Source organism: Crocuta crocuta, unplaced genomic scaffold (assembly GCF_008692635.1).
Source record: "Crocuta crocuta isolate KB4526 unplaced genomic scaffold, BGI_CrCroc_1.0 scaffold129, whole genome shotgun sequence".
Taxonomy (NCBI): domain Eukaryota; kingdom Metazoa; phylum Chordata; class Mammalia; order Carnivora; family Hyaenidae; genus Crocuta; species Crocuta crocuta.
Window position 1 is genome coordinate 12169900 of NW_027551571.1, and position 24233 is coordinate 12194132.

At 37.8% G+C, this 24233-nt stretch overlaps 1 protein-coding gene across 2 annotated transcripts in view; it reads right to left on the reverse strand.

Annotated features, from left to right (window-relative positions):
- The window catches only part of SMC6 (structural maintenance of chromosomes 6), a 78507-nt gene that overhangs the window by 30588 nt on the left and 23686 nt on the right, over window positions 1–24233 (reverse strand). For both annotated transcript variants that reach the window (XM_077750934.1, XM_077750932.1), the window contains exons 7-17: window positions 24041–24121; window positions 23016–23117; window positions 19070–19189; window positions 18873–18971; window positions 9121–9267; window positions 8768–8856; window positions 8424–8588; window positions 7775–7953; window positions 6496–6700; window positions 2996–3110; window positions 1175–1335 (exon numbers count right to left, since the gene is read on the reverse strand). In XM_077750934.1, coding sequence (XP_077607060.1) covers window positions 1175–1335; window positions 2996–3110; window positions 6496–6700; window positions 7775–7953; window positions 8424–8588; window positions 8768–8856; window positions 9121–9267; window positions 18873–18971; window positions 19070–19189; window positions 23016–23117; window positions 24041–24121 — 1463 coding nt within the window. The remainder of the gene's footprint in view (window positions 1–1174; window positions 1336–2995; window positions 3111–6495; window positions 6701–7774; window positions 7954–8423; window positions 8589–8767; window positions 8857–9120; window positions 9268–18872; window positions 18972–19069; window positions 19190–23015; window positions 23118–24040; window positions 24122–24233) is intronic.

A 24233-nucleotide genomic window follows, 5' to 3' on the forward strand; every position in this document is an offset into this window, starting at 1 on the left:
TTACACACATTATAAAGCGACCTCCCCAATAAACCCAGCAGCCATCTGTTACCGAGTTGTGAAAATGTTAATACACTACACATTACATCTCTATGACTTACTTTCCCACTACATGTCTGTACCTTTTAATCTCCTTCCTCTATTCCACCCACCCCTCTTCCCTCTGCAGAGACTTCTTCAACCACCAGATTGTTCTCCAAGTCTGTGCAGCAGTTTGTTTTGTTCCCTTGTTTGTTTTCTTATAGTTCACATATAAATGAAGTCAAACAGTATTTGTCTTTCTCTGACTTACTTAAATAAACATAATATCCAGAACTTGGTATATTTACAATCAATAAAGTTTATCAATGTGGGAAACGATTTTTTAAAAACCAGTTCAGCTGACTTTTAAAACAAAGGATGTGTCCACTACACATGAACACAAATACTGTTAGCTAAAAAAAAATGAAGCCAAATGAAACCTTTATTACTAAAATGTTGGAATCAACAAAAGCAAAAAAATAAACCGTTGGAATCAGAGATCTCAATTTCCTGCTGCGGTATACTTCCAATCTTTTCCAAAAAAGTCATACTGCTTTTTTTTTTTTTTTTTTTAAACACTTGGGACATAAATACATGAGGCAATTTTTGTTGAAAGGGAAGTGTGAGCCATACAGAATAACATCACTATGGTATTTTTACATATTTACACTCGTGTCTGTTGAATACCATACAATTCAGCCTTACCCAGTGAAGATTCAGGAAGGCTTGATTGAAATGTCACAGCACAATGGACAAAAACTTACCACTTTATAGGTCACTTTCATACATCACACATTCACACCTCTCTCTCATCAGAAAGACTCAGTGTCAATATAAAATGTGTGCTTAGGGTCATGATACCCAGTTGCTGGTCATTCAACTTTTCTGTTGCTAACTAAGAAGTTTTACTAAATGTTCTAATACCTATTACAGCTATTTTAATTTGTGTTCTTCCCCCAGAATACTGTTGTCAAAGTGCTGATGGGAAACAACCATCAACCTACAATTCTACATCCAGCTAAATGATCTTCAAAGCCCGAAAAAATTATTCACAATCCTTCCCTGAAATAACTGCTGCGAGAATAATACGAAAGGAAGCACACCCCACAGGGAGCAGTCGGAAAACCACAGTAAAGCTCGCACTGACACTAACCTTATCTCAGAATCCACGTCTTTACTTAGGAATTTAGGTCTTGTATTTTCAGATGAATAGTAACGTCCTGCAAAGACCTGATCACCATCAGCTGTAAATGCTTCTCTACAATTCTTGGGTGGCTTCTGAGACTGCATTACTGCACGGGCTACAGAATTATTCTAAAAAAAATAGAGGGAAAAATACATTTTTGAAGTTATGCTATAGCCTTTCTGATGCACAATTTCAAAATGCTACCTATCCTTATTATAAGATTCAAATATTTTTATTTAAGCATAAGTAAAATCATTCCAGAAAATAAAAAAAAAGAATTTCAAAAACAACTCTCAAGATTCAAAGAATTAAAACTATTAAGTTTATAGAACACCATAGTTGGGGCGCCTGGGTTGAGCATCTGACTTCAGCTCAGGTCACGATCTCAGGATTCGTGAGTTCGAGCCCCATGTGAGGCTTTGTGCTGACATGGTAGAGCCTGCCTCAGATTCCCTGTCTACCTCTCTCTCTGCCCCTCCTCTGCTCAAACATGCCTGCTCTCTCTTATCTCTCAAAAATAAATAAACATTAAAAAAAATCACCACAGTAAACAATGCTTTATGACAAACTGATTTAAGTTCTAATCCATTTAAAATTAAAAATTATTTTAAGTACATTTTCATGTGGAAATATTGATTTTAGATCAGTTCATACAAATCTTATTCTTTTCTAAATGACTTTTACAGCCTGGAAAGATGTGAGTGAACAGCAAATTACAATGAAAGATCAGCATACTGAATTACATAGGAAAAGCCTGGAAACATTTAAGCCCTAGAGAGAAGTAAAATAGGAATTAGGCTTAATAGAGGTCTAGCCAACCTCTTGTCTAAGAGGACTTCGTTATTTTCTTTCAAGTATCCCTTTTTTTTTTAAGTTTATTTATTTATTTTGAGAGAGACAGTAACAGCTTGGGTGGGGGAGGGGCAGAGAAAGAGAGGGAGAGAGAGAATCCTAAGCAGGCTCCTCACTGCCAGCCCAGAGCCCCATATGGGGCTTGAACTCATGAATCCACAAGATCATGACTTGAGCGGAAACCAAGAATTGGATGCTTAACCAACTGAGCCACCCTGGCACCCCTCAAATATCCTTCTAAAATATGAATGAGCTAAGCCTACAAACAATTACAGTATTACCTTGCAACAAATATACTGTATATACCTTTAAATTACTGATACCATTACTTTTCCATATCCTTTTTTTTTTTTTTCCCATTTCCATTAATGAGAAAAACAAATTCTACTATGTTTGTTTTGGTTAGATCTCTGTTTTGAATTTCCTTGTTCCTTCTCAGCAAATTGGTGCCAATAAATGAAACACAGTATGGAGATTTAATCAAGAAGTGCATAAAAATACATGCATAAATGAAAAATACGGACTTATTTTATGATACTTTCAAAGTTTTAAGAAGAAGAACTCACAAAATATCAAGCAGACTATCAGTTTAAAGAATAGAATAATAACATACTTATCTGTAAGGTTAAGTAAAAAACAGATCTGGCAACCAATCAAGAAAGAAAGAAGTAAAAACAAAATTATAGCATCATTTACCAAAATAATATGTACTTGTGAAATGATTTACTGAGGAATAGCCAAAAGAGCTCCCTTGGGTAGAAAACGCACAAACCAACCAGTTCTGTATTATTCTATAGTTTCCTATGAGGTAAAATTACGATGGTACAACATCTTAATAACTCCGCAATGTAGAAGGAGAATAGAAATTTATATAACCAATGTCAGTTCTGGAAATTTAAAAACAACACAAAATTCAGCAAGCATCTTATATCTTACTTTGATCAGAAGCACCGTCTCTATGCCTCTCATGTCAATCAGGCTGTTTGCAACAACTGCATTATCTATTTCTAATGCGGTCAGGACTGTTGGAAAGTCTGGATGATAAGCAGCTCTAGAAGACAAAAATATGTAACTATCAACTTATCAGACTTTACTTTTATACAGATATATTTTTTTGAGAGAGAGCGAATGCATGAGTATGTGCATGGGGGAAGGGCAGAGGAAGAGGCAGAGAGAGAAACCTAAGCAGGCTCCATGCCCAGCACAGAGCCCTAAGACACGGGGCTCCATCCCAGGACCCCGGGGTCACAGCTCGAGCTATAATCAAGAGTTGGACACAATGGACTGAACTACCTAGGCGCCCCTTATATATATGTCTTTTTAATGTGTGACTATACGTAACAACGGAAAATATCCAGTAACATTTGAGAACGTCTGTAATAGTTTTATTTAAATAGCAAACATTTATATTATATGCTAGGCATTCTAAGAATATCATAAATATTAGCTCACTTAAATCCTCATAACTATATGAGATTGACAATATTACTCTCTCTTTAAAGAAGGTTTTTTTTTGTCTTTAAAGTTATTTATTTTGATGCTGACAAAAACTGAGGACTGATGGATGTGGGGGGGAGGGGAGGATGGGCACGGAGAGGGACACATGTAGGGATGAGCCCTGGGTGTTATATGGAAACCAACTTGACAATAAACTATTTGTGTAAAAAAAAAAATTATTTATTTTGAGAGCATGCGAGTAGGAGGCAGGGGCGGAGAGAGAGCCAGTACTGTCAGTGCAGAGCCCTACATGGGGCTTGACCCTGTGAGCTCTGAGATCATGACCTGAGCCAAGATCAAGAGTCAGATGCTCAACCGAAGGAGCCCCCAGGTGCCCCAATGAGTTTGCTCTTAAGATAGGGGGGGCAAACTGCTAACCTAGAATGTTTAAAGGGGAGAGAAGTCAATGGAGTAGGAACATTTAAGGTTCAGGAAGAGAGCTGAAATAATTAAAAGAAATGGTTCACATATCAGAGTTTAGCATGCAGTTCAGAGCCTAAGGAGAATAAACAGCGTTAGAGAGAAAGAGCATCTCTTCTATTGAGCGGGAGAAGACCTACAGACACAGAGAAGGTTGTGGGTGGTTAGCATGCTGAGCAGTTCTGTAGCGTCTATTTCCTCCGAAAAGAAGGAACAAGTCCATCTTCAAAAGAAAGGAAACTACTCCCAGTAATTCCTGGGAAACTATTCAGGGAACCTCTCTTGAGGTTTTCTAATGTGAGCTTAATACACCTTATTCATTCTAACATTCCAATGGTGTTTCACTGTTCTTTTCTACATTAAAATAACATGCCAATTTTAAAATTTAGTGTTTGAACCGCAGTATATACTGATAAAGTTCTTCACAAGAAAATCATCCTCCAAAATGTCGGTAAGACAGCTAAGGTTGAGAGAATATTACATGTACCCAACCTGTTAATACTCTGTCAACACCTAAAAGTAACATCCAACTTCCCCTAGTACTCCACCAACTTGAACTTCAACATAATACCAAACTACTCTGAAAGGCAAACACGGGGTCTGTCACACTCTGGAGCCACTCCATTACTCTAACTTCCCACTGTTACCACGAGCTACAGCCTTCCTGGCTGACCATGCCTCTCAAACCTGCTCTCTAACTTCACGTGGCCTCACCTGCTTCCCTCTCCAGCCAAAGCCCCACGGCCAATCATGAACTACTTTCCCAGCAGCGCTTTCTCAACCGCTTCCCTCTTCTGCAACACCCACCCGCTCTAAAAACTTCTAATGCACTATTAACCCAACAGCACATTCTCTCTACTCAAACCTATTAAAAAGTCCAAAGTCCTGCAGCTACCATAGGTGTCTGAATCCTCAGTGGACTTTGGTTCAGCGTGCTCGCTCACTCTCCCAAACCCACCCAACTCGTGAGGCCCACATTCTCAGCACATGGATTCACCTACTCCCAAGTGACCTCAGGCTGCACAAACGTAGCTCACCATGCACCGCCTCCCAGAATGTGATGCGCTGCTAGGACACTGGAACCACAGCCCCTGGGAACCTCAGCATGCCATCCGGGAGCACCAGTAGGGAGCACTCCTACTCATGGCAGTCCTCACAGCAGCTCACGAGCCATCCCAGCAGTTCAGAACGCCCGTTCCTGGTCCCCAGAGGACAGTGCCGGCGCAAGAGCTACTCCTCACGAAAGTCAATCCCTCACAACAATCTCCCAGGGGCGGTTTCCAAGGTCCCTGGAGGGAAATGCCCAACTACAAGAGTCACCACACTGGCATTGCATCAGGTGTTCACAGTTCTCCCATTTCAGATGCAACTAACCTGTCAGGGGTCATTTTTTACCATGAGCAATGTTGTCTGGTAGCACACCGGAAATTTCACTTTTATCAGGTCTTAGAAATCAGGAATTAAAGCTAGAAACTAACGCAGAGTCAGATTTTCCTACAGACTGAGAAAACACTACCTAATTCCCAAATCCTTATATCTAGCTTAAAAGCTCAAAGTGGACAGTTCCACCACAGGACTTATATTCTTTTGACAAATCCACTTTTTCCTTATACTTCTCGTAAACCACATGTCTGCTAGGTACTCACTCCACCTAGAGACCTAGCAGGCATCCTCAATTCTTTTCTTTCTTACATTCAAGTAACAGGTTTTATTGATTTTGTCCCAAATAATACTTTTAAACTGTCCCTTTCTATCCATAATGCACATGCTATTTTTTTTTTTTTGCAAATAATTTATGATGCTGTACCACTGTATGATTTGCACATAGAATTCTATTTCCCTATAAAGTAATTAGCCCTTGTCTGTTACTTGACAAACTTATCAGTTCAGGAGACTGATCTTTGTACTCTTTTCTTGAATTTCTTCCCTAACCTACCTTCTAACATGTAACATGTAATTACTTTCTCCTCTGAACTACATCTGCATTTTGTAATCCAATTTTATCAAAGCTGAAGATTAAATTAGAAAATATGTATTATATTTAAAAGTAAACTGAGTAGTTAGTCAGCCGTTAGCAAAGAGGCCAGTTTGGGTACTAGGCCCCTGAGGTTTGTTACGGTTATCAAAGAAAACAACCAGGGTTCTTTATGGAATCTGCAAAGCACCTCGAGAGTTGAACCGTGAGTAGTGAGTGCCACAGCTCTTTGTTAGCACACCCCCCCCCACACCCCTTAATTTGCCTAGGTCTGTATCATTTCCCTAAGCATAGTTTCTAAGCCACGGTACATCCCTTTCCCTGTTCTGGGTCCCACAACAGACCTCGTGTGAGGAGCTCAAGGGCAGGGAACGGGTCTTATCTATCTATGTGTCTCCAGTGCCTAGGCTGAAATTAAAGCGGCTTGATGAAATTTCTTAAGTCAGCACTATAGATTTGGTTAACATAAAATTTTTTAAATTCTTTCTGATCTTGGACATAATTATGCATTTCCAAAAATAGCACTTAACTAGTGATGCCTTACCTGTGTCTTACATCGTACATCTCATTCCGAAACTCAGAAACTATAATCTGTGGCCGTGAGGTCCCTCGTGAATAAAACTTTTCCATCAGTGCCTGAAGGACTCTTTCATCAGCATGGTTATGGCAACAATAGGCTTGCAGAAGTCCCTTCAAGCAAGATTCAATAGCCAATGCAAGTTCAGGGTCCCGAAGATGAATGCAAGCTCCTAAAAGTGAGAAAATTATTAAAAGGCCCATAAATCCTTATTTTGAAATATTAACCTATCTTTTTATAGCAGTTTATAAGTGACTTCAAAATATTTTCATATAAAGAAGCTTAGATGACATTACAGACCTTCTGTTAACTTAATGGGAATTCCCCACATACCTGCTGGATAGACCAGGGAGACCACCAAATCCTATGAAAAAACCTGTCCCATTCAGTCCAATGTACATCAGCAGAGGCTTTTCTATGTAAATGGATACTATTCCAGCCTCTGAATGGCATTTTGAGTATCAAACCAAAAGGTTTATAGATCCTTTATTATTTTCTGTAAAACTGATGAACATGCCTCATCCACTGAAACAAATCCTGGTGCAGAGGTACGCATCATTTACATGGATCCTGGTGCAGAGGTATATATCATTTACATGATGAGGCATTACCATAATATAGTGTGTAATGCCACACTTACACAGCAAATATATTAGGAACAAAATATATTTATCTTTACAACATCATTTTCCCCTAACGATGTTACAGAATTAGAGAGAACTTCTCAGGAGAACTCAAAAGATACGTATATATTTAGAATCTTCTGTATATATGGGAATAATTAAATAAACCCAGGCTTTCAGTTGAAAAAGAATGTAGAAACAATCCTAAATAGAAACTAAGAAAAGAGAAGTCATTTTATAAAAGTTACACAAAACTCAGGTGGTGAGAGTCCTTCTGACTGTATCTTGATGTCACTGGATTTTCCAACTAATCAATTATATCAACATTAGTTAAATCATGTATTCATTCATTCAGGGAAAAAAAAATCAGAATCACATTATTCAACTCTATAGTTTTTTCCTAAGTTCTCTTGCTTTTGGCTATTTTATGCTTTAAAGATCTAAAAGGAAAATTATAAAGTTTAGTGATTCTTATTATTTCTTAAAATACATAAAATTAAAATCCACATACAACTACATAGCTCTTTGATAACATTTTTAAAACTAGATTCAATAGACCCTTTCCTGAAAATAAAACTTTATTTCTAATGATCCTTATATCCTGACTGAATGGTGACAAATACCTAAAGGGCCCACGGGTTTGAAGGTAAAACGGCCGCGCCTGTAAGCATCATCTATTGCTTCAAGAAGAGCTGGAACATGAGGCCCAAATCTCTTCAGTCGATCAGTTTTACTATCTTTCAGTTCTTTCAGTTGTCTCTGATTATAGCTCAGTGTATGTTTCACATCTAATTCTTCTCGCCTAAGCAAAAAAAAAAAACAACAAAAAAAGAACACAAAAATACAAACAGAAGAAAACTGTGATACAATGATACAGAAATATCCAGCCTTTCCCCCTAACACCTGCATAACAGTGAGTGACCCAGCTATCCTAAAGACTAAAGGCAGATTTATTTGAAAATGACTGTGTTACCGGAGAAAAATCGTCACAAGTCCTCAAAACTTAGTGTGCATGCACACGCACATGCACACGCGCGCGCGCACACACACACACACATTCCCAAGATGCCACAGGGATGAGGACTAGGAATCCCTGAAACTGTCCAGTGCTGCAAGTGTTAGAAAAGTCCAGGAAAAGCAATTTTAAAAGATACCTTATTCAGTTCAAGATCAACAGCCATAACAAAACATGTTTTCTCTCTACATACGAACACCAAACCACATGATTTTCAAATAATTAAAAAAAATCATCCTAAGAATGTTGAAACTTACTTAATTCTGACCCGTTCTTCTTTGTCCTTTTCTATGGCTTGCTGAAACTGTTCGATCTCTTGATTGATTGAACTTTCCTGATCCTGCAAGGCCTTTACTCTCTCTTTTAACCAAGATATTTTTTTTTGCCTTTCCAATCGTTCAGGTTCCAAAGATTGATCAGTACTAACAGTAAATAACCCAAAATGGAAAATGTTAAATGAAAAACTGAACATTTAAAAAACCACAAAGCAATGTAATAAAACTCCTTTAGAAATAGTATGGAAAATATAATACTCCATGTCACTGAGGTCACTGTATTACAAAATGACGTAATCGTGTGCAATGCCAAGTCACCATCCTACCTTTTCTTTAGTTCTTCGATTCTTTTGCAAAGCTGCTCATCATCTTTCATTAATGCTCTATACTCATTTAGAGACCGGTTATATAAAACCTAACAAAAGATAAGACACACTTTGATAAAATAAAAAATATACATATATCCTTTTCAAACCCACTTTTGCCAAATCTTCAGACGCCAAATATATGCAGAAATATATTTTTAAAACAAAGTACATAAATGGCCACATTACACTTTTTAAGATCTGTAAGGGACACAGATCTGACTTATTTATAAAACCCCTCCTGTTAATAGTAAATGAACAGTATTTGTATTTGATACATAGTATTTAATATTCCAGGTTGGAAAATTTCTCACCTCAGCTTCATTATAGGTCCTTTTCTTAGCAGTAACATCTGTTTTCAGTGCCAAACATTCCGGTGTCCGTGCATTTGTCTCTTGACTAATCTTTTCTAGTTTATCTTGAATATCTTTGTATTTTTTTTCTGCTTCATTAAGTCTAACCTTTAAGAAAATAACATTGTTGGAGTGTATTTTACTTTTCTTCAATAAACAGAAAAAAAGTTTAAGTTATATATAGTTCACATCCAACAATAAACTTAGTTTCACTGACTAATCTCAAGACATCAGGTAAGCAAATAATTATATAAAATACTAAAATATAATTTTTAATTTTATTTATTTATAAAATACTAAAATATAATTTTTTATTTATTTTAGGGAGAGAGGTTGCAAGAGAAGGAGAGAGTCAAAGGGAGAGAGAAATCTAAAGTAGGCTACACGCTTGATATTGGGCTTGATCCCAGGATCAGAGTCAAAATCAAGAGTTGGATGCTCAACCAAGACACCCAGGCACCTCCTAAAATACAATTTTAATTCCACATTTCATTATCCAACAAATGTGCTATCCTCTGGGGATACAAAGATATGGTAACAACGGTCTTCAGGTAACACAATTAATGGGAGATAAACACAATTTAGCAGAAGAATAGACATGGAAATTGATCATAGTTTGGAAGCAATAAAGCTTAAGGAGGCTGTATCTATTTAAAACTGGAAGCACAGAAAGAACCTAAGGGTCTGCCAGAAAAAGTCAAGAATGCCTTCAAAGCAGAAGTAGCATTTGAGTTGAGACTTGAAAGTTAATCAAAATCTACCCGAAGAAAAGTTGGGGAAAGGTGTTAAGAGGCAGATGGAAAAGCATGTGGAAAGGCATTAGTCCTACTTTGGGAAATGAAAAAATTTGACGCTGAGAGGGTAGTGGTGGGAGCTGAGCCCAAATAGTTGAAGAGTCCTGAATTCACTAATGATCAGCTTACAACTTAACCCTCCAGACAACAGGGAGAGGGGACGTGACCACATCTGTATGTTAAATCACTTTGGAAGCACATGCAGGGTGAAACTACAGGAAATAATGTCAGTAAGGAGTTAATATTCTGAAGCAAAAAAGAATGAGAAACCGAAGTGGGGCACTGACAAAAGGAATGGATTAGAAGGGACAAGTAAGAGAACTATTTAAATCAGGGATCAGCAAACTCTTTCCAGAAAGTGTTCCAGGCGACAGTCTCTTTGAGGTGTCGTCCACCGCTCTTTCTCTTACAGCTGACTTGTTTGTGCCTCATTCTTCTCCCGAGCGCCATTATGGAAGGTGGCAAGTGGCGCCCAAAGTGAGAACAGAAGAAGCCCCAACATGGCTTTTTGCACAGCTGTGCCTTTCTCCCGCTGGTGAGTTGTGGGTACTTATCGCAGGGTATGGGTAACATTGAGAGCACAGGCCAGAATCACCCTTACATATGTTTTTTTTTTTTTTAATTTTTTTTTTTAATGTTTTATTTATTTCTAGGAGAGAGAGAGAGACAGCGTGAGCAGGGGAGGGTCAGAGAGAGAGGGAGTCACAGACTGAAACAGGCTCCAGGCTCCGAGCTGGCAGTCAGCACAGGGCCCGACGCGGGGCTCGAACCCACGAACCGGGAGATCATGACCTGAGCGAAAGTCGGACGCTTAACCGACTAAGCCACCCAGGCGCCGCCCTTACATATGTTTATTAAGACAGCTCCTGAAGGTGGGTGGAGCAAAAGTCAGTGAGGGCAAACTTTTGGAGCTTTTACAGGTCATTAAAGAACACTGCTCCTGGTTCCCTACATTAGGGACTTTAGATCTACAGATCTGGGAAAAGGTGGGGCATGAGCTTAAGACATTGCATGCAAAAGGAAAACAGATTCCAATTACAATATGGTCTACTTGGTCGCTTATTCACTCCATTCCGGAGCCCTTGCAGACCCCCAGGTCTGATAGCGATGATGAATCTGAGACCAACATAGAAAAGGACAGCCTAGAAGAGGCAGTCCCAGAAAGTATTAAAATAAATAAACTTACTCTAAAAGAAATTCAAATGAGGAATTTCCTCTCCCTCTGCCATTACAGGCAGACAAAATGGAAACATTTTTTACTGTGTCAAAGCCGTCCGTCAGCTCTGCCTTTTTATGAGAAACATAGGGCGTCCATCCTATCCCCCATACAAAAGGGATTATTAGAGGCACAACGAAATGGGGATTTAGATGCCTTCATTTTACATTTCCAGTCACTATTGGATAGCGTATTGCTCCCGGTCAGGATTCTACTCACCCTGACAGTATATTTGAGGCTATTCATAAGCCTTTTCCATTTAAAATATTAAAAGAACTTAAACAGGCAGTACAAAATTATGGTGCTAATTTACCGTTCACGCATGGCATGGCATTATTCAAGGCACAGAGGAAGGCAATCCTCTTATACCTACTGATTGGTTTTTGTTGGTAAGAACTGTCTTGTCGCCTAGTCAATTTTTACAGTTTAGAATGTGGTGGCCGGACCATGCTGGAAGAGCTGCAACCTTTAATAGGGCCAACAACATCCCCATTTCCTTAGATCAACTTACGGGGTTTGGTGCCTGGGCAAGAGTACAAGATCAAATACAAATAAATGACCAAGAGGTTGAACAACTAAGATGATGCTGTCTATGCACCTGGAAAAAGATAGAATCCAAAAGCTCAGCCAACGCTTCCTTTCAGAGAATAAGCCAAGGCTCCAAAGAGCCTTATACCAATTTTATTGCTAGATTACAGGAGACTATTAAACAGCAAATTAATAATGTTGAGGCAGCAGATACTATCTTACAACTACTAACATACGAAAATGCCAATGCTGATTGTAAAAAGGTGATCACGCCATTTAGAGACAAAGGCACCGTAACTGATGCCATCAAATTATGTCAAGGGGTTGGAATAGCAACCTACAAGGCAGACTTGTTGGTACAAGCCATGGCAGCTTTTAATAATACAAAATTCAAAGGCCAATGTTTTAATTGTGGGCAATCAGGTCTTATCAATGTAAACAAAAAGGAAAATTTCCTTCAAAAACTTATAAAAATAATGCACCTGGCAGATGTCCTAGATGCCACAAAGGAAATCATTGGGCCAATCAATGGCATTCTAAATTTCATAAAAACGGATCTCCCCTATCGGGAAACTTGCCTCAGGGCAAGCCCTCAGCCCCAAAAGGAAAGAGGGCTCCCTCTCCTCAACTCCCAACATTCCCAGCTGCCTCACCATTTTAAATTTGCTACATGCAACCCAAAGAAGTGCTGGTTTAGGTATTTCCAGTCCTATGGACTTCATGTTGTTACCTGCTATAGAGCCCATAAACATTTCTACTAATCTTTTTGGGCTGCTGTGAGAAGGGATACCAGACTTCTTTTAGGGAGGTTCTATTCTTAATTCTAAAGGAGTTCTAGTTTATACCAAGGTTATTGATTCAGATTATAAAGGAGAGATATTAGTCTTAATGTCTACCTCGGTCCCTTATCATTTTAAAAAAGGAAATCATACTGCACAATTACTACTTCTCTCCTACTTTAAAGGAAAACATTTGAATAAACAAAGAAATGCCGGAGGTTTGGAAGCACAGGGAAGGCTGGCACATAATTAAAAAACTATACCAAGACAAACCCATTTGTTATATTAAAATTCAAGGCAAAAACCTTCTCTGGATTGATAGACACCGAGGCAGATGTCTCCATCATTAGTTATCAACACTGGCCTAAAAAAATGGCTTTATGGCCTGGCCTCTATCACTATTACTAGACTAGGTCAGGTGACCAATGTGCATCAAAGCCTAAATATTCTTCCTTTGGCCTGAAGGCCAAAAAGGATATGTGCAACCATATATCACTGACTTGCCCATTAATTTATGGGATCGAGATTTATTAGGTCAATGGGAAGCTTCATTAGTCATACCGTCTCCAAAAGATACTCCTCAGCTTTTTTGATGACGGCCACTGCTTGCGAGCCCATTCTACTTAACTGGAATGATGACAAACCTATCTGGGTAGAGCAGTGGCCCTTAACACAAGAAAAATTAATAGCAGAATGGCTATTTTTACCAAATAATACAGTCAAAACCTTGACCACCTATCTGGATCATACGGGATACTTAACTCATTTTGGAAGACAAAGAACCGAACAGATTTAAGGCTTTGATCCTGAAACTATAGTCTTACCTTTAAATAAAATACAAATAGAAAATGCTTTTCAAAACAATATAAATTGGCAAATTGCTTTAAGTGGTTTTGCAGGGTCTACATCCTCACATTACCCTCCCTTACCTAATATCTCTTTCCTTAAACGAACGACATTGATCTTGCCGAAGATTACCTCTAATATTCCTCTTCTTGATGCTCCTACCTATTTTTCTGATGTGTCAATAAAGGTAAGGCATGCTTTCATGGACCTATATCAAAAATTATATCTACTGAAGGATTATCAGCACAAAAATCTAAATTAATGGCTGTTATAACTCTCAGGATATTTCTTTAGTTTTTAACTTACTCTGACTCATTATACACCGTCTATATTTTAAATCATATTGAAACTGCTACCATTTCTACCTCTGATAATCTTTACAAACCTTGTTTCAAAAACTGCAACAGCTTATTCATTCTCGATCCTCTCCCTTCTATGCCACCCATATTCGTAGTCATTCAGGCCTTCAAGGACCGTTATCTGAAGGCAATGCAATTGCTGACTCACTCATTTGTTCTACATTTCAACAGGCTTTGGATTTCCATTCATTAACTCATGTCAATAAAAAAGGATTGCAACATCGTTTCCCTATCACCAAAGAACAAGCTACAAAATTTTACAATCATGTCCATCCTATGCCGCTATCAACACCCTCCTCAGCCTGCTGGGGTGAATCCAAGGCGGTTAGCTCCCAATGAATTATGGTAAATGGATGTCACTCATATCCCTTCCTTTAGACGAGAATCATTTACAATTGATACCTATTCCAGATTCATTTGGGCCACAGCTCAAACAGGCAAAATGGCAACTGACATTTCCATGCTGCAATGGCAGTAATGGGAATGCCATTAGCCATCAAAACAGATAATGCTCCAGCTTACACCTCTATGAAATTACAATCCTTTTTATAATTATGGAATATTAAGCATCTAACATGTATTCCTTATAATCCTCAAGGACAAGGAATTGTTGAAAGAGCAAATCAAATTCTTAAGTTACAACTTTCTTAAACAAAAAGGGAATACAAAGTCCTCCTTAAGAAATATTATCACAAGCTTTGTTCCCTCCAGAGTTTTTGAATCGTGATGATAAAGACACTGCACCAATAGAGCGGCATTTTGTCCTTAAAGACCAAAATAAAACATATCTGCCCATTTGGTGGAAAAATATTACTTCTAACCAATGGTTGTCAGGTAATCTATTAACATGGGGAAAAGATTATGCCTGTGTCTTACCTAACAGGGCTGTCATGCCCGTTTGGGTTCCTTCTCATTTTATTAAGGTTCGACATGAGCAGAAGAAAGAGGTTCGGGTTTGAACCAGCCCCTCTGATCATCAGCTTCAAGGGTCTTTCCATAAAGAGCACCTGGATCACGATTCCAGGGACAGATCGAACAAAAATTTCAACTTGGGGACAGATCAAGAAACTCACCAAGAAGGCAGAAGAGATTTTAGAGAATGAGCAATGCCCTTTTACTCCCAACAATATGGCTGTCACTATGATGACCCTCCTCACAGTAGCAGTAAATTTTCCTAGTTGTCAGGCTCAAATGGATAACTTCACTTACTAATCACATACCTACACACAGGCCTATATACCTAATCCATCCTTACTATGCCCAATTGAATGGAGGGATGATACAGTTCCTCCCATTTATCTTAATGCTTCAAAATGGGTACATGGAGTGCTTGCTCCCTGATTACCTTTAATACCTCAAGAAGAACACTTATTTATCAACTTAATATTGGGATATCAATCTAGACCGATATGCATTGGCAATCACTTCAGTTGTCTTATACCAGCAGATCAAAGATCAAAAATTACTAGGTGGTTTTTCCTAGTAATATTAGCTCTAATTAACCTTTATTTTGCCTTATATTAACTGAAGGTTTTCAATCAGAAGAGAAAAGGGATACTGATTATAGCATGGCAGCACTTCCCGTTTCAAAATGCAAAATGGCACAAACATGGTCTGATGAGGGGAATTTACCCATTTTGGGAGGACTGTAAGAGCTCCTTTTCCCAGTGTTCTCATTAATGATTCCTATGGGATTGTATGGGACTGGCCCCTAAGGGGATGGTAGTCACCAACTGTACTGGGAGAACTTGCTCCTTACGTCAGATTCTAGAATGACATACATTCAAGCATTTAATATTTCCCCAGACCTCCATATGGAGTGACGGGCCTATCCAATGGCATGGAGGCGGATTACCCATGCCTGCCCCTTTTGTAGAATACAATAAAAAACAAAAGAATTTATGGAAAATAACTGCTACCCTTGGCCACATTACCATTATATGGAATGGTTCTTATACTAGTCCCCATGGACAACATGCTCTAGACTTTCTGATTTTAGAACAAAAATGGTTAAAAGCATGTGTTCGTGACCGTTATGTGTTTAATAGGAAAAATAACATTTGAACATTCAAAAAGAGAATTATATTACCCCCAAAGCCAGATGTTTACTTCTACTGATGGAAATTTAACTCCTGATGATAATATTCTTCTTTTAACCTGTAGAGGACTGGGAATATGGCTACTTGTAAAACATCCCCGAATCTGGGAAAGTTCTCCAGACATGCATATGATTTTAATAGTCCTAAAAGACTGGCTTCAGAGGACAAAAAGACTTGTAGGCTTGCTGACAGCCACTATCTTGGGTATCATAGCTGTCACAGCAACTGCTACTACTGCTGGGATAGCCTTACACCAGACAATACAAACAACACGTTTTATTCAAAACTGGCATGAAAATGCAAGCAAGGCTTGGAACCAACAGAGTATTATTGACCAAAAATTAAATGAAAGAGTTTCTAACTTAGAATCAGCTACGATTTCTGTTGGGGACAAAGTTCAAAATATAAAGCTAAGCCTTTGTTTTCTGTTATTGGAATGTTAAAAACTTTTGTGTCACCCCTTATCCAATAAGAGATTGCATGGGATAAGATCCGACGCCCTTTAACTGATCATTATGGTGATAATTTAACATTAGATATATGGCAACTGTAAGATACTATTCAGGGCATTACACACTCATCTTTACAGATGACACAGAGAATAGGCTTTGCTCAACAAAGAGATAATGTTATATCTTCTCTTAATCCTCTTACTTGGATGAAACAAACTAGTTTGGGCCTCAAAGGAGGAATGATTATACTTTTTATTGTTATATATTGCTATAATCATTCTAGGTTTAGTCTTCAGATGCACATGAAAGTCCTTCTGACGATTAGTGGATCAAGAAATTGCAAAATCAACATTCCTGCTTCTACATAAACAGAAAGGGGGAAATGTGACGACTCCTTAGAACAATGTGATCCATAAAATGTAGTTGTGGAGAAAAACAGTATACAAAACTACATAATGATTAATAAATGATTAATACAACTCTAAGAAAATACACATTGTAATGTCTCTCTGGGAAATCAGCTGATTTACGACACGGGAGCTGAGCAGCTGGGAAGGCCTGGCCCACTCAGGGTGGAACGCCATCCGCTTCTTTTGTGTTGACTTCTCCGCTTTCTCAGACACCACCTGATCAAATGAAACTCATTATGTCTGATCAACCATAACGTACATGCATTAGCAAGTTCTGTTTTTCTCATGAGGTCACTCTCTGAACACTAGAACAATCTTGAAGTCTTTTATTTATTATTGCTTCTCCAATAAATATGGGAATGTGGAGTTGTTCGAGGCGACAGTCTCTCTGGACTGTCGTCCCCTGCCCCCTTTCTCTTGCAGCTGACTTGTTTGTGCCTCATTCTTCTCCTGTGTACCATTAAGGAAGGCAGCAAGAAAGAGCTAGACAGTGTAGTAGACACTGTTCCTTCGCAATCCTTCAATCCAAGAGTCATTCTATAATCTATCACCATGCATATGCAACATCAGAGGCTTTATGTAAGACATGGTGGGATACAATTATAAAACAAGATTGTTCTTACTTTCCAGAAACTTATCATTTACTACAGAGACCGACCAAATGCTTAAGTGGGGCAAAGGCCTACAGAACTAAAGTATAACCCAGCCTCGAGATCTTCTTCCCATTTGAAAAAAGGTGAACATCTATTACTCTGCCTAGATTCCATTTTTATTTTTTACTTTTTAAAAACATTTTATTTTGAAGTAATCTCTATACCGAATGTGGGGCTCAAACTTGTAACCCCAAGATCAAGAGTCATATGCTCTACCAACTGAGCCAGCCAGGTACCCCTGGATTCCATTTTCAGATTGGAGATTATGTAAAGAGAAGAGAAGCCTAGGGTCCTCCACTATGATAAGCTAAGAAATGAGGATGAAGAAAATTTAGTGAAGTAAAAAATTCTAGAATATTCTCGCAGAAATGAGACTCTGAGGTAAGGTGGGTAGGTTGAACTTCCATTTACTACCTGAAGAGGGAGTAAGAAATTCAGCCTATTTCTGTTATTTTTACATACTTCTCTCTTACTTTTGATGGATTAATGTCATAATCCTTAAAAGGAAAAAAACATATCTGCTTTCCTGGAGGGCAGACAGGAAAAAGCAAGGTGGGGGATATTACATCCTATACTACAAACCAAGCTTGGGGGTGGGGGGAACTCTTAAGTAGAACAAAATATTATGAGGTTAAGCCAGCCACACTGAGTAGATGGGGCTTCTATAAAAAAAGAAAAGGCTAGGTAGGACTTCTACTTCTGTCATGACAATGTGAGGATTTCCACATTGCTGGCTACATGCCGTTGTAAACATACTAAGAAACCACTCAAGTGTAAGTTTTTAATGTGTGAATTGTATGGCATATAAATTTTATCTTAATAAAGCTGTTAAAAAAAGAATGAAAAGGCAAGAATAAAGAGTGGATCTGCTTTACGGTAAAAGGATCTACATGGACACCCCTAACAGAGAATTACTTACTGCTTTTATTTACCATTCAACCAACTTCTACCTCTAGGCCCAAGTAGAAGACTTGTGGTTTTCTTGAATCTTACATAAATAGCAGAGTTTCTGCCTGGGCTTAGATTTCAGCTTGAAATGAACTTTACAGACCTAACAACCTGTTCCACCTATGTTCTACCTATGTGGAAGCCTCTGATAGTTCTGGGCCCTAAACTTCAGTTCCCTGGAAGTTCTGGGAGCAGTCTCTGGGCATTGTGCTCAGTTTCGAATTGTTACACTTCAAGATTCTTAACTTTAATGTTATTCTAATTCACTGTTATCCTAGCACCTCAAGACTTCTTCTGTTGCCACTCCTAATGAACCCAGAGTAAAAGCTTCACGTTGTGGTATCCCGAGTTGGTAACAAAGTACCATTGTCCACAAGCATGAGTTCAGAGTGCTGGATCACTTGGCTCAACTGATGGATCACATCCAAATACAAACCCTTTTAAAAAAGAGAACTGCCACAATAGTCCTTGAACAAAAGTTTAGGTCAGATTCCCTTGAGTAATAAATTCAAACACAGATAAATATGTAGGTTGACACTTCTACTTTTGTTAAGTCTTTTAAAATAGTCTAATACCAGTAATCTTGCATGATTTAACCTACCAAATTTGTATTTTAAAGAAACAATTACCTGCTGCTCTTCCATCTTCCTGTCAAGTCTAGCAGCACGATCTTCTCCAATTTTTATATTATCTCTGATAGCATTCAATTGCTTTTCAATTTCATTGACCTACAAAGAAATTACACAGTAAGTCATGTAGAGGACTAACTCGAACCAAATATATTCTGCATATTAAAGGTATAAGTGAAGAATTAAGTAAAAATTACCACTGCCCAAGCCATTTCATGTTTCAAGTATTCCAAATTAGTCTTCATTGTACTTAAGCCAGCAATACTTTGAAAACGTTCTTCTTTCTCCAAACACTGGCGTTTCAGTTCAATAAGTCGCTTAAAAAAAGAAAAAAGGACATATTTCTTACTAACACTAGAAAGACAAGACTTTTTACAAATGTATTTATTTTAAATGCACTGCCTTAATAGGTATTAAAAAAGACATGCAAGGAAATGACTTAAGGTGAAAATAAAAATACTTTTGGGTCTTTGGTATGCTTTTACTAGGTACAATTATTTTATTTTCTGTACTATAAAATGACCAAATACTCTTCAAATGATGATCAAAGGAATAGTTTAAGACCTCAAAAGCACAGGCAAATTACAAAACTCAGTTTCTCATATCTCGACACCATTATCTGACAGACAGAATGGTCTGTTCTTCTGAGCAAAATATACCCAGTACTCATTCCAAAGATAATGGAAGATGTAGAAGAAATTTATTCCTAAAAGCCAAATAAGTTACAATTTTTAAAAAAATCTAAGTTCTCGTTTCATAGTAAATAAAATCATTAAACAAGTATCAAACATAATGACATCAGAACAACTTCTGAAGTAGCTCCTAGACTTCATATGCTGTACATGTGAGTAGATGGCCTCTCCCCTTCATTAGTGCTGACCATCTTCAACTGGGGCCTTACACTATAGATCTACAAGTGTGTACTTACAAGTCACTTTCCCAATTTCCAGGGTTATTTCAAGCCCTTATCACTCTCTTCACTCCTCCCACACCGCCCCCGCCGCCCCCCAACCCCAATCCTCACTGATTCTCCCTGACTCTTACCTCAGGGAGTTTAGTGGCCATCACATGGAAGTCTCTCTAACTTCCAACAGCCTTATCTACAAAGCTAAAGCAGTCACAGCTTCCTCTTGCTACAAAAGAGGAGGTGGCTTCATTATACTCAAGTCCAGTCCCCATCTCCTACCTATATCTCTTGGATCTGACCACTTGCTTCTGCCTTCTCAGGAGGTCTAAATTAGTTCATTTTTCATCCCATATTTTCATCTTTGTTTCCATTTCGCCCTCTTCACAGACTCCCTTCCATTATCACGTTTCAATCTTTACTCACTTATCTTTCCCACTTACAAAAAATAAAAAATAAAAAATGCCACTCTCCATCCTTGGGCAATACCTCCTCCTCTTTCCATCCAAATTGCATGAAACTTATCTCTATCTCTTCCATTTCCTCAGACTTTTAGCCTCACAAATATGGTTTCTGTTTTTACCACTGCTGAAACTTGCCTTGCCACAGACATCTATACAGATTATATCACTAAATACAAGGAGTATTTGTAAACCTTGTGGTGCTGGCCACTCAGAACATTGCAGAGTTGTGACTACTGCCTTCTCAAATTCTCTTCTCTTGGCTTCTATGGCTTCCATGAGCATTTTTCATGGCTCAGGCCTGGGCCCACTTCCTTTCCTCCTCAACAATCTAAATCATTCCTGTGGCTTACACATCAACAATATATTGATGAATCCCAAATTTTTATTAAAGCCAGACTTGATTTCTGCATTTCTAACTCCTATATCCAATTGCATGTTTTATAAGCACCTCAAAACTAATGTGTTCAAAATGAAATTCCTCATCTTTCTTAAAAGAAAAAAATTAAGAAAAGAAAAATTGGCTCTTCTTACTAAGATTCTCATCTTAAGAAACTTACTCTACTGCTCAGGTTATTAATCTGGAGGTCATTCGGTCACCCTTGTTATCTGTTCTGTCTCAACTTCACCCTTTCCTGTTCCATTTAACATCTGCTCAAATCATTTCAAAACTCTTCTCTCCATGCCTATTGCTACTGGCCTGTCATCATCATCGTCTCTGTGGACAATGAGAATACCTTCTTTACTGATCTTTCTACATCCATTCTTTCTTTACAGCAAATCACTCTCTTCTACAGCAGAGTAATCTCTCACAAATATTCATTCAATCAAGTCATCTACTTTAATGGGTGCTACTGCCCTTAGGTATTACAAGATCCTCTACAATCTGGCCTCTCACATGCTATGCTCTAGCCAATCTGGAATTCTTTCAGCTTTCTAAAATATGCTCTCTTGCCCAAGATGTTGCCATTCTTATTTCTTGGAGCAGCCTTCCCTCCTCTCACCATCCCTCTCCTGGCACTATTCTTCCTTCATTTCTCATCTTAAGACAGAAACCTTAACAAATCCACCTATCCCGAGTTCCTATACCCCAACACTAATACCCTATTACATGCTTTTGCACAAACCTAGTCCCAAGCCCTTTAGTAGTGCCCGCCATACTCAGTTATGTATCATTTTGTTCTCGTTGAATAGTTAGGTTTATGACCCCATAAGCCCTCAAGCCCTGGTATATATTTGCTGCACATGGCCATGGACAAAGCACAATGCCAGGAGGCACACAGTGGAACTTATCATTTGTTGGCTAAATGCCTTCTAGTTTCTTTCTAACCTTCACATACTATTTCCTATAGATTTAGCTATTCAAATCCAGTGTATTTTGAGAATATAGAATATTTAATTAATTAGGAGAAAAGTTCCTCCTATAGATTTAGCTATTCAAATCCAGAATTTAAGAATATACGATACTTAATATTTAATTAATTAGAAAAAAGTTATTAAGTACATATTATACATAAGGAACTCTGCTACATGATATAGGGAAGTGCTTCTTCAACTTCATAATTAAAATAGCTTTACTAGTTGATAACGAAGTATACCATGGAGAGGGTGGGTGTTTAACCCCCCACTGTCCGAATCAAACAAATTTCTTCAAAGTCCTGATTTATTATTTTTAAAATAATAAATGTAACATATACTATTACATTTTTCTGAATATGCAAATATTTCCTTTCCCCAATAACAATGATACTCCGAGAAAGTGTGCTATATTAATTCTGTGGTTTACAGTGCCTCCTTGTACACTACCACATACCTGGGGTTTTAAGGGATAATGTGGGGAATAAAAATAAATATACCCATCCTTGCTTTTTCAGTTTTCATACAACCACAGACCTAATTTTAAATATACAATCCTGAAAACTTGAAGTAAAAGAACCAATGTGACATCTAACTGAAGCTGACCTGGGTCAATAATTAGTACAATTCTGTGTCAAAAGCACAAGGTAAGAAATAGCTGAAAGCTCAACTGGTTTTATAAAACTAAAGAACAAGATACAGAATCACACAAAAATTGGTGGACTTAATGTACTGGGCGAAAGGCTCAAGCCTAAGCCTTATGACTTGGAGGTCTCTGATTATCAGACAGAAGGTTGGATCTTCAGGAATCTGAAGAAGGAAGTATAAAAACAAAAAATAACAGATATAAAAACAAATCTAAGTCGGTCACATTGGCTTGAGTAATTGCAAATTCACACAGGTATGCATAGCTGTCAAGCGGGGGAGTTCGGATAGGACAGTTGCTACCCAGCTATCAGTGCTTAATGAACATGAACAATTTACCAGTGTGATGAACGAGTTATCTACCGTACATAATTACACATGCATATTACATTTAAATCAGCTTGAGGCTTGTGCTTCTTTTCCCATCAAAAGAAATACTACAGTTTTTAAACAACTTAGAGTGGGAATTAGTGATACCTTATTGTAGAACCACTAACTCATATACCAAGGCATAAGTATGTAAAATATTGCCCTGTCCTCTAGTTTGTAACTTAACAGAGGAAAATGTATACAAACCCATTACTACAAAACAAAAAAGTAAACTAATAAAGTACCCTGAATACAAAAACCATCCTTCGTATATTTCATAGAGTATTATGGAAGTGTTACTAGTTTTGTATACTTACATGTTATATACAGGCACATGATTTTAAAGTACATTTATCTTAGAGGTACAACAGCAATTTCACCTCAAAAATATTTACATAGTTTACAAACCTCTTCTCCTTGATTTATCTGCTCCTTTGTTCTTTCTTTTGTTTCCATAATGTATGAATAATCTTCCTTCATCTGCTCAAGTTGGGTTGCTTTCATGAAGAACTGTATCAATGAGAGAAACACAATTAGGAGTCTCTAAACTTCCATGAACTGTGGAAAAAAAATTGTGGACTAATTATGTAAAAAGATACTAAAAACAATCTTGAACAAGTAAACATAAATACAAAAGAACATGTTTTCAGACCCGAAATTTATTTCACTTACTCTGTTCACATCTACAAGTTCATTTGCTTTTAAAAGTCTATGTAAGAAAAACACTTTTGGTGTATTAACAATGCCAACTTGAATACTCATTTTCACTTATCCTTTCATTCTTTAAGCAAATATGAAAAAAGTGAAAACATCCATATCCATGATTTTCACAATCTTAAATTTATAGAAAAAGAAATAGCGAAATTCATTCAAAAGTTACAGCATACGTTTTACTAGCGGTCAAATACTTTGCTATCTTTATAATTTAAGGTTTAAAGGTTGTTATGCATGGCGAATCATTCCCTTTAATTTCCTTAAAGATTAATTTTAAAATAACCTGTTCTCTCTCAGAATTCAGAACCAAAGAGCGAAAGCAAGAATTTACCATAAAAATTACACTTCTATCATACTTAGAACTTTCCTAAATTAGCCCTACACTATTACTGTAAATAAATGGCTTTAAGAAGACAACAACTCAGGGGATGCCTGAGTGGCTCAGTCAGTTAAGCTTCTGACTCTGGATTTACGCTCAGGTCATGATCTCATGATTCAGGAGTTCGGGCCCTGCATTGGTCTCTGCACTGACAGTGCTGGGCCTGCTTGCGATTCTCTCTTTTTGCCCCTCCCCTGCTTGTTCTCTTTCTCTCTCTCAGAATAAATAAATAAACATTAAAAAAGGAACTCAATACTTATTACATGAGCACAAGTTACGTTCAGTATATATGCTTAATCTAGAAATATATTTATTTGAATAATTCATTGGTGCTACTTACTTTGTATTTGTCTCCCTCATTTTTAGACTGCAAGAACTGCTTGCTCATTTCTTGTGTTAAAACAGAAACCGGATTATCCACCTGAAACAAACAAGAAAGATTATTTCTGAATATTTCATTTTAATGACTTAAGATAAAGGGACTGAAATACAGAATACAATTCACCATGGTGTCATCAAGAAGGCTAAGGTAG